Source organism: Takifugu flavidus, chromosome 11 (assembly GCF_003711565.1).
Source record: "Takifugu flavidus isolate HTHZ2018 chromosome 11, ASM371156v2, whole genome shotgun sequence".
Lineage (NCBI taxonomy): Eukaryota > Metazoa > Chordata > Actinopteri > Tetraodontiformes > Tetraodontidae > Takifugu > Takifugu flavidus.
In genome coordinates, this window is record NC_079530.1 from 363,670 (window position 1) to 373,865 (window position 10,196).

General features: G+C 44.2%; 1 protein-coding gene across 3 annotated transcripts in view; it reads left to right on the forward strand.

The window, feature by feature from the left end:
• LOC130533399 (NACHT, LRR and PYD domains-containing protein 12-like) overlaps positions 1 to 10,196 on the forward strand; it is a 63,357-nt gene that overhangs the window by 15,042 nt on the left and 38,119 nt on the right. The window contains exons 6-10 of one of the 3 annotated variants that reach the window (XM_057046755.1): positions 696 to 869; positions 2,408 to 2,581; positions 2,788 to 2,961; positions 3,492 to 3,665; positions 4,198 to 5,053. In XM_057046755.1, the coding sequence (XP_056902735.1) occupies positions 696 to 869; positions 2,408 to 2,581; positions 2,788 to 2,961; positions 3,492 to 3,665; positions 4,198 to 4,378 (877 nt within the window). In that variant the 3' untranslated portion in view covers positions 4,379 to 5,053. Of the gene's footprint in view, positions 1 to 695; positions 870 to 2,407; positions 2,582 to 2,787; positions 2,962 to 3,491; positions 3,666 to 4,197; positions 5,054 to 10,196 lie in introns of those variants that run through there. The other 2 variants (XM_057046754.1, XM_057046757.1) reach the window with 2 other exon arrangements.

Consider the following 10,196-nt stretch of genomic DNA (forward strand, 5'->3'; position numbering starts at 1 on the left):
ATTTGAAGGGAAACAGGCAGATAGAACAGAAGCTGAGGGCAATCGATGCAACCAGAGACTCTGTCATCGATCGGATCGCTGAATTAAGACTTGACGCACCATCGTACAAATTGGATGAAATGCAAAATATCCAAAGAGCCGATAGACAGATAAAAAGATGCACGTTTCTTTAAACCATTTGCTATAATCATTTTAAATATTGAGTAATTATGAGCTGTTCTAAAATAAGACAGATGTTGAGAATAATTCAGTTGCATTTCAGATCTGATGGTCGTTCAAACTGTTGCTCTACGGTGTTGAATTTAGCTTTTCCAGGAAATGAGCTACATTTGTGTTGAGGTCGATTCTCAGATAAGTTGATGAGAAATCCCAAAGTTTGACTCACTATTTTTGTTTCATACACAACAGACTGTTTGGTCGTGTTCTTTCAACGAGTCATTGGGAAGTTGTGGCCTCAGCAATGACGTCAAACCCTTCTCATCTACGGGAGCTGAGCTTAATCTGGAACCAAAACCTGACAGATGCCGTAGTAAAGTTACTGTCTTCTGCAATGATGCATCCAAACTGCAGACTGGAGGCGCTCAGGTCAGGAGGCCTCTGTTGGTCTTTTCTAAATTTCTTTACATTTTCTGCTTTTCTCTTCATTTTCAGATTTAGAAATGTGTTTTTATTTGCCCCATTTATTCCTTATCCAGGCTGGGGTGCTGCAGTTTATCAGAGATCAGCTGTGACTCTCTGGCCTCGGCGCTGAGGTCCAATCCCTCCCATCTGAGAGAACTGGACCTGAGTGAGAACCAGCTGCAGGATCCAGGAGTGAAGCAGCTCTGTGGTGCTCTCCAGGATCCTCTCTGTAAGCTGGAGACTCTCAGGTCAGTCAGAGATGATCCAGTACTTTCCCAGGTGTAACTAGTTAGACAATAACTGTTTCCATGTTTGATCTTTGTTATAAACGTAGTGTTACAGTTCTCAGAAAAAAGACCACACAGGACAGATTTGCAGTATTAAATTGGTTGTGGAAATCTGTCCCATGTGAGGATGGTCATCAATGACTAGAAAGGAAGTATCAGTTGTAGATTTGTCTTGTTTTATTTTAGGCTGGCCACAAAACCGCCCAAACATTCAGACCAATCAAAAATGGTTCTTCCTGTCTTTTAAAGATCAGAAGGAAAACTAGAAACCCCAAAAGAAAGCTGCTGCAGTGTGCCATGCCCCTTCTCTACTGAGAAAAGCCATCCCAAAAAAGAGAAAAGCCCAAGTGTGAAGTGAGCACCCTGTTAAACCTTGGTACCGAAAGCCTGCAGTCATTCTCATCTTAGGTGGCTTCATTCCAGCCAGAAGCCCAAACCTGCCTCCCTCTTAAAGGGGCAGCAGGTCAGTCCAACCACAGAAACCTTCATGAAGATCTGAAGCTTTCAGCATCCACAATTGTTGCACCTCACTTCCATTGGAGTCCAAATCAGAAGTCAACAAGTTGATTCTACACCGATTCTACACAATGCAACCATTTTAAAAAGGTTTCCATCCATAAGTTTTCACACATTTTTATATAAATCTGTTTGTTCATCGCCTCCTTCTGTTGTAATGGTCATTAAAGAAAATGACCTTATTTGAGTTTTTCTCCTCACAAATATGACTTTCTATGAACGATGCAATAAATGCAGCTTGCAATCTAAGACAAGTGTGTGTATATAATAGTAGTGGAAGTAGCTCATGAAATAATACATTTGCTCCTCATCAAATCTCTCTATGTTATTAAAGAAAAACCTGCTCTTAGTCAACAACATCTAAGACATCAACCAAAAATCAGCTCAGTGTGCTTGTCTCTAGTAGGTGGCAGCTGCACCTTTTCCTGAGGTCCTTGTTGATGCCCTGAGGGGGATTGATGCTCCTGCAATGTTTTCTGGCAGCATTGAGCTTGCAGTGGGGCAATCAAACACACTGTGGGGGGGCTCTCTTTCCTTCTCTCATCTGGAGAACAAGTGACACCAGCTGCCAATCATTGTTGGAGAAATGTGCAGTCAGGGGAACGATGCGTCCAGACTATAGCCACCCTTCCAGCATCCAGCAGTGTCTAAAACCTTTGATTTGGTTTCACCAGAGAGTGTAGGGATTGCAGGGTCGCTGCAGCATCGCCCACAAGCTGTCAGGAGTGGGTCGCTTTGTCCCAACTCCTGACAAGAGTTGAGTGCTATTGAGAAATGTGGTCTCACAAACTTGGAAGGTATTTTGACCTACACACACTTTACATACACTGTAGATCTTGTCCAACCGCCCTGAAAGAACCCAAAATAGGAACATACGGCAGATAAGCCGGTGCAGGACCAGAGGTTTGTTGCTTGGAAGCTGTGTTTTGCTCTGGTACATGTTGATTTTTATTTGTCTTCTCTCAAAATAATTCTTATTTTAGACTAAGTTACTGCAGTTTATCAGAGACCAGCTGTGATTCTGTGGCTTCGGCTCTGAAGTCCAACCTCTCCCATCTGAGGGTTCTGGACCTGAGCAAAAACACGTTGCAGGATTCAGGAGTGAAGCGGCTCTGTTCTGGACTGGAGAGTCCAAACTGTAAACTGGAGAGGCTCAGGTCAGTCTTCATTTTTCTACCTATATACCAGCTGCTAAGATGGTGAAGTGAGGCTGTTCTCAACACTGCTGTGATGCACCACATTAAAAAAATTCCTTGTAATATCGTGAATTCAGGTCTGACCCAACTAAGAACTAACGTAGGTTTAGTACTGACGCAGATAACATGCAGACCTGCACCGTATAACCTCATCCTGCATTTTTCAGATTGATTAACTGCAGCTTATCAGAGATCAGCTGTGGCTCTCTGGCCTCGGCGCTGAGGTCCAATCCCTCCCATCTCAGAGAACTGGACCTGAGTCAGAACCAGCTGCAGGATCCAGGAGTGAAGCTGCTCTTTGCTTTTCTCCACTTTCCAAACTGCCGACTGGAAACTCTGGGGTAAACACCATTCTCAAAAATGTCCATTATTCCATCCGAGGGTCCTCACACTTTCTGAGTGTGTGTGTTGTGCCCAGTTCCTTCAGGAGGGAGGGCCACACGGGGACCACTTATTCATGATAAATTGATTTAAGGACAGTGAAAAAGCCGACAGATGGTAACCAAAATTAGACAAAACTAGGTGAGGGTGCCTGGTAGACACCAGCCAACGAGGGGGGAGATGGTGAGGGAGACAGGAAGTCATCTAAGACAGGTTGTGCCTTTAAAGATGAGCCACAGGTGAGATGGATCTCCATGATGAGATGGGAGGAAAGAGGTGGGAGAACCTGGGAAGAGTGAGGGCCAGAACAATATATATTCTCCTCTGGAACAGTGCAAACCTGAGAGGTTGGAATTGTGGTAATTACATATTACTATCATTTTTTAACCTGGAACTAAATTAAATATTTACAGATCATGCCTTTGATTCACCTTTCAGATGAATACTGGTTTCACTTATAACCTTATAAAAGTTTCCCTTCTTTATTTAGATTATGGGACTGCCGTTTATCAAAGACCAGCTGTGGCTCTCTGGCCTCGGCGCTGAGGTCCAATCCCTCCCATCTCAGAGAACTGGACCTGGGTTACAACTTTCTGCAGGATTCAGGAGTGAAGCTGCTCTGTGGTTTTCTCCAGGATCCAAACTGCCGACTGGAAACTCTGAGGTAAACACCATTCTCAAAAATGTCCATTATTCCATCCGAGGGTCCTCACACTTTCTGAGTGTGTGTGTTGTGCCCAGTTCCTTCAGGAGGGAGGGCCACACGGGGACCACTTATTCATGATAAATTGATTTAAGGACAATGAAAAAGCCGACAGATGGTAACCAAAATTAGACAAAACTAGGTGAGGGTGCCTGGTAGACACCAGCCAACGAGGAGGGAGATGGTGAGGGAGACAGGAAGTCATCTAAGACAGGTTGTGCCTTTAAAGATGAGCCACAGGTGAGATGGATCTCCATGATGAGATGGGAGGGAAAGAGGTGGGGAGAACCTGGGAAGAGTGAGGGCCAGAACAATATATATTCTCCTTTGGAACAGTGCAAACCTGAGAGGTTGGAATTGTGGTAATTACATATTACTATCATTTTTTAACCTGTAACTAAATTAAATATTTACAGATCATGCCTTTGATTAACCTTTCAGATGAATACTGGTTTCACTTATAACCTTATAAAAGTTTCCCTTCTTTATTTAGATTAAGTGGCTGCAGTTTATCAGAGATCAGCTGTGGCTCTCTGGCCTCGGCGCTGAGGTCCAATCCCTCCCATCTCAGAGAACTGGACCTGAGGGGGAACCAGCTGCAGGATTCAGGAGTGAAGCTGCTGTCTGATCTTGTAGAGAATCCACACTATGGGCTGGAGACATTGAGACAGTAGCTGGTTGAAGCCAGTCAACTCCCGCTCATCTGCTGCATCACTCACTGACCACTGGTGAAGAGCATCTGTGGAAACATCTGCCGTCTACTCCCTCCATAGATGAAAAATTCAGTTTTTAAAAAGCGCTGGTGGACTTTCAGGAGATCAGTCGATGGTCGACAAAGCAGAAGCAGCTTCGCCTTGAAGTTAAATTAGTTCCTGGTATCACACAATGCATCTTTATAAAGTTCTAAATGGCTCCTCGGCCACTCTTAGAAGCATGAAAACATTCTCTTAATTGTCTCTTCAAATGTCTGTATTATACGTTACTATTTTACATCATGCCTTCAGAATCTTTAGGGTTTAGTATTTACTGTCTCTGTGACATGGAGCATTGGAATATTTCAGCTGCAGCCAGCAAAAACCCATCAGAATGACGGCTATCGGTGGGAACCGCAGGTCATTTGACTTTAGTCAGTCTGTTCAATGTTATAGGATTTATTGCAATCTAATAAAAACTATGAATAAATGTGGGAAATAGGAAATAAAAAGAAGCAAAATGACCAAATAAAACTCCTATGAATAGTGTAAATTTAAAGATGTCAAGAATGGAATATCAGCTTAAATGGAATCAAACATAAAGTGTAAAGGCCTCCTTTAAGTTTACTGCAAAAATAAACACAAAATCAAGAGCGACACGCCCCAAAAACGTCTCATTCTCTCTTCTGTCTCCACTCATTCTTTTATATTCTCTTAAGATAATGGGGACGGGGTCGCGTGATAACAAAACAACCTAACTGGGGACTATATTTTTGTTGCAAGAACTTTGGCTCTTCAGAAGTTTCTATGTTGGCTTCCACAGATTGTGCATCCACTAGAAACTCAGTGTTTTTGAGGAACTACCAGGAGTGGCTGGAGTGGAGGCCAATGACGCTATAGCTACATATAGATCACCTAACAGTGACCCAAAAGACCACCAGTTGGCGCAGCAATACTAAAGATAGGAGGTTGTGGTCGTTGCGCAGACGCGGAGTGATATCACGCACAAACGTGCCCTATGTTCTATATACCGTATGTTCGTGACCAAAGGGCGCACCGTATTAAAAGGTGCAGCCTCAGTTACGGGTGCTGTTTCTGTATTTAACACATACATCAGGCGCTCCGGATTATAGGGCGCGGGCATGGTAAAACATAGCGCTACCATAGCTTAAAACATGCATGCTAGTGTGTATTTAGCACTTTTGCAAAAGCTGGCAAGTCGAACAACGACAACAATGTTTCCAAAATTAAAATTTTCGTATTTTTCGTATTTTGTTATTAAGCCCCGGAGGGCTGAAGCAGGACCGCTGTTAAAAATGTATCAGTCCGCGCTTTCAGTTCTGGTGCAACGTCCAGTTCTAAACGTATGAATCCGCGTATTGACGTTTCAACGTCCCATCAGTAAAGGGAGAGATTTGGATATAGTCCCCCTGAGGTGGTGTTTTTAGAGCAGTTCTTCACAACTTTCTCTTTGCCTGATAAGAGGTCCAAACATTATTTCACTTCCCTATAAAATACTCTAAAATTTGCCATTCAAGATCAGATACCACCAGGTATAATTCATCCTCTAAATTTTCACAATTTCTTATTCTGTCAGGCTGTTTTTAAACCTTTGGCAACATCAAATAAAGTACTCAACTGGTATTATGTCAGGCTGGTTTACATCCCATTAAAGAAGCCAGCAGAAATAAAGCACAACAGTTACACAGACTACGCACAATAATATAGAGGATATAAAAAACAGTGCTGAGATGGGTTTGTGTCACTTTAGTAAAATCAAAGCATTTTTCTTTATGTGCCAGCAATGAACACAATCTAAGAAGTCTTTGACACTAAACATATGGAGCTCCTATAGAACAAACTAAAGATTTGTTGTTATTAAGATAAAGAAATGCAACATTTCCCCCAGAGAAACGATGGCGATGGAAAAAGCCCTGGCTGTGTGTGTGCATCACAGCAGGCGTGGGTTCTCCTCTCTGGAGTCATGCGGGGCTCCTTTGAAGGGCAGATGAGGAGGTTGGTTACAGATTCCCCTCAGAAAGATGATTACGGTGCCAAAGGTCATCACCGGGGTAACCAGGAAGAGGCAGAGTCGGTCTACTGTACGAGCGATGCCGCTCCAGTTATCCTTCTCCTGTCAGGACCAGACATTTACGCCACTTTTGATCTTTTTAAATCAGACTTTGGGTTGAGGACTCTGTTTGAACCCTCTGAGCTCATTGTAGTCGTTCTTGTTGCGCATGTGTTTAATGATGTAGTGGCTCCATCCACAGCCGGCTTGATCTCTGCGTACAGCTGATGGCTCCTCCCTCTTCTTGTGGTTTCACAGCTCCACACAGACACCAAAGCTCAGAACTCAAATGAAGCTACTGATGCTTCTATATCTCATGTGTTTAAATGTTTCTGGAAACGTACTGGCAGCGTGTGTGACTCGGGTCACCAGTCCGTGTCTCCCAGACTGTTTCTCAAACATCAGCTCACTGCGGGACTTCACACTGTCGTACTCCTAAAGTTATTAATCACGTCGGAGCCAACGACACCCTGCTTCGTCAGTTGGAGGTCACCAAAATTAACATAGAGTCGGTGTGCAGCTACGCCAAAACGATGTTGGACTCTGTAGCATTCTCTGGTCCCCTCCCCAATCTGCCAGCGATGAGATGTTTAGCCGCATGTCGTCGCTCCGTCGCTGGCTGTCACGGTGGTGCCCCGAAAACCAGGTGGCCTTTCTAGACAATTGGAGCACTTTTGGGGAAAACCTGGTCTGATTAGGAGAGACGGTGTCCATCCCACACGGGATGGTGCCTCTCTCATTTCTAGTAATTTGGCTAATTTTATTAGACCCAAAGTGACCTGACAATCCAGGGTCCAGACCAGGATGCAGAGTTGTGGTCTTACACACCTCTCTGCTGCTTCCATAGAACCCTCATCCACCAACAATAACATATTTAACACTATAGAGGTAGTCTCTGTTCCACGGTTAAAAGTTCACCAAGCACAGAGCAGGGGAGCGGTCAATCACCATAATCTTATAAAATTAATACTAAAGCACAAGTTGGAGAAACTAATATCACAATTAAGTGTGGACTGTTAAATATTAGATCTCTTTTGTGTAAATCCCTGTTAGTGCACGACCTGATAGCGGATCATCACATTGATTTGTTCTGTCTTACTGAGACCTGGCTTCAGGAGGAGGAGTATGTTAGCTTAAATGACCAGGAAGTGTTAGCAGGAAGTGTTACAGTTGAGCTCCGCACACATTGAAACAGGAAGCACCAAAATCAAATCCAGCTGAGTTGGACTGATTCATCAACTCTGAGCCACATAGAATTTAAGTACACAGCAGCTTGATTTTGTTGAAAAACCTTGTAGGAACATGTCTGATCAACAGGTTCAACCCCGATCAAGAAACAGACCCAGCTCAAACCTCTTCAATGCCGGTGTAATCCACCTCAAAATCACAAGTGTAGTTGAAACTCATAGCATTCCTCAAACCAAATGACTATTAACTCCTAGTTCTTAGCACAACTAAGTAAAACCCTCATCCCTCCTGCACGCGTCTGTGGATTTTCGTAAATGAACTTTATCGCTCTAGATCTATTCGACGACAGCAAAAGTGGCTTCTCTAAGTTGTATTAGCTCAAAAATATATAATTTCTCACTTACAGCAGATCTTTCTTCACAAACTGTTGGCAGTGAAAGTACGCCAACAACTGTTTGAACCTGTTGAAGGGAAGATGGAAGTGCTGCTGTCTCAAGTACTGCACTGCCCTCTAATGATCGCTAAATTCATATATCTGTGTGTGTGTGTGTGGGTGTGTGTGTGTGGGAGATGCTTGCCATCCAACACTCCTGGAACCAGAATCATAATGCTTCTGATCATCAAAACTAAAATGAAAGAGTGAACACAAAACGCTGTTCACCTCTGGGTTCACATCGTGTCTTCTGGTCACCTGCCATAGTCAGGGTCAGGGTTAGGGTTAGGGTTAGGGTTAGGGTTAGTGGTTAGGGTGAGGGTGAGGGTGAGGGTTAGGGTTAGGGGTTAGGATTAGAGTTAGGGTTAGGTTAGGGTTAGAGTGAGGGTTAGGGTGAGGGTTAGGGTTAGGGGTTAGGGGTTAGGGTTAGGGTTAGGGGTTAGGGTTAGTGGTTAGGGTTGGGTTAGGGTTAGGGTTAGTGGTTAGGGTGAGGGTTAGGGTTAGGGTTAGGGGTTAGGGTTAGGGGGTTAGGGTTAGGGTTTAGGGTTAGAGGGTTAGGGTTAGGTTAGGGTTAGGGGTTAGGGTTAGGGTTAGAGGGTTAGGGTTAGGGTTAGGGGTTAGGGTTAGAGGGTTAGGGTTAGGGGTTAGGGTTAGGTTAGGTTAGGGTTAGGGTTAGGGTTAGGTTTCAGGGTTAGGCTTTCCATTGGGGCGAAGCCCCTGGAAAGCAGAGCACTGGCCATCCAAGGGGGTTAGGGTTAGGGTTAGGGTTAGGGTTAGGTTAGGGTTAGGGTTAGGGTTTAGGGTTAGGGGTAGGGTTAGGGTTAGAGGGTTAGGGTTAGGGTTGGTTAGGGTTAGGGTTGGGGTTGGGGTTGGGGTTAGGGTTAGGGTTAGGGGGTTAGGGTTAGAGGGTTAGGGTTAGGGTTAGGGGGTTAGGGTTAGGGTTTAGGGTTAGGGGTTAGGGTTAGGGTTAGAGGGTTAGGGGTAGGGTTAGGGGTTAGGGTTAGGGTTAGGGGTTAGGGTTAGGGTTAGGGTTAGAGGGTTAGGATAGGGGAATGTACCCTGCCTCCCATACGAGACAGGGAAAGCACGGTCCTTCCTCCCAACCGACCTCCCATAACCCTGAAATCCTTGTTGTTGACGATGGGCACGCTGGCGACCCCTGCCATAGCGCACCTCCGTCCAACCCGGCTCCATAAATCAAGGTAAGTTATTTATTTTAGAAAGTTTTTTGAACTAAAAGTGCTTTCCAAAAAATAGGAAAGTTATTTATTTTAGAAAGTTTTTTGAAATAAAAGCGCTTTCCAAAAAATAGGAAAGGAAAAAGGTAAGTATTTTAATGTTTTTTTAAAGGTAAGTATTTTTTTCTTTTTTTCTTTTAATTTCTCCCTTTTCTTAAAAGGTAAGTAAAATAAAACCAAAAATCAATAAATGTATTAAATAACTAAGGAAGAGTGTGCCAAAAAACGACGTTTCGACCCGCTATGGGTCTTCTTCAGGTAGGGCACACTAAATAACCAGAAGCTGGCTCGCTGTATTGGCTGTGGACGATGTGTTCCATACGCTGGTTGAAAAGCAAATGGTCCCTTTTTGCGAACTCGCGTCCCTTATATAGTGCCTGCTGTGGCATCGCTTTTTTTAAAAAAACACTATATACGCGATGTTTTTTCTTTTTTCATTTTTTCACCCTGCCATTTTAAACCCTAAATGCCAAATTAAATTAGTTTGATATCAGATGTAATATTTAATATTTGGGTTAGGATTTAGGGTTAGGGTAAGATTAGGGGTTAGGGGTTAGGGTTAGGGTTAGGGTTGGGGTTAGGGGTTGGGGTTGGGGTTGGGGTAGGGTTAGGGTTGGGGTTAGGGTTGGGGTTAGGGTTGGGGTTAGGGTTAGGGTTAGGGTTAGGGTTAGGGGTTGGGTTAGGGGTTGGGGTTAGGGTTAGGGGTTGGGTTAGGGGTAGGGTTGGGTTAGGGTTAGGGTTAGGGGTTGGGGTTGGGGTGGGGTTAGGGTTGGGTTAGGGTTAGGTTGGGTTAGGGTTTAGGGTTAGGGGTTGGGGTTGGGGTTAGGGGTTAGGGTTAGGGGTTGGGGTTAGGGTTAGGGTTAGGGTTAG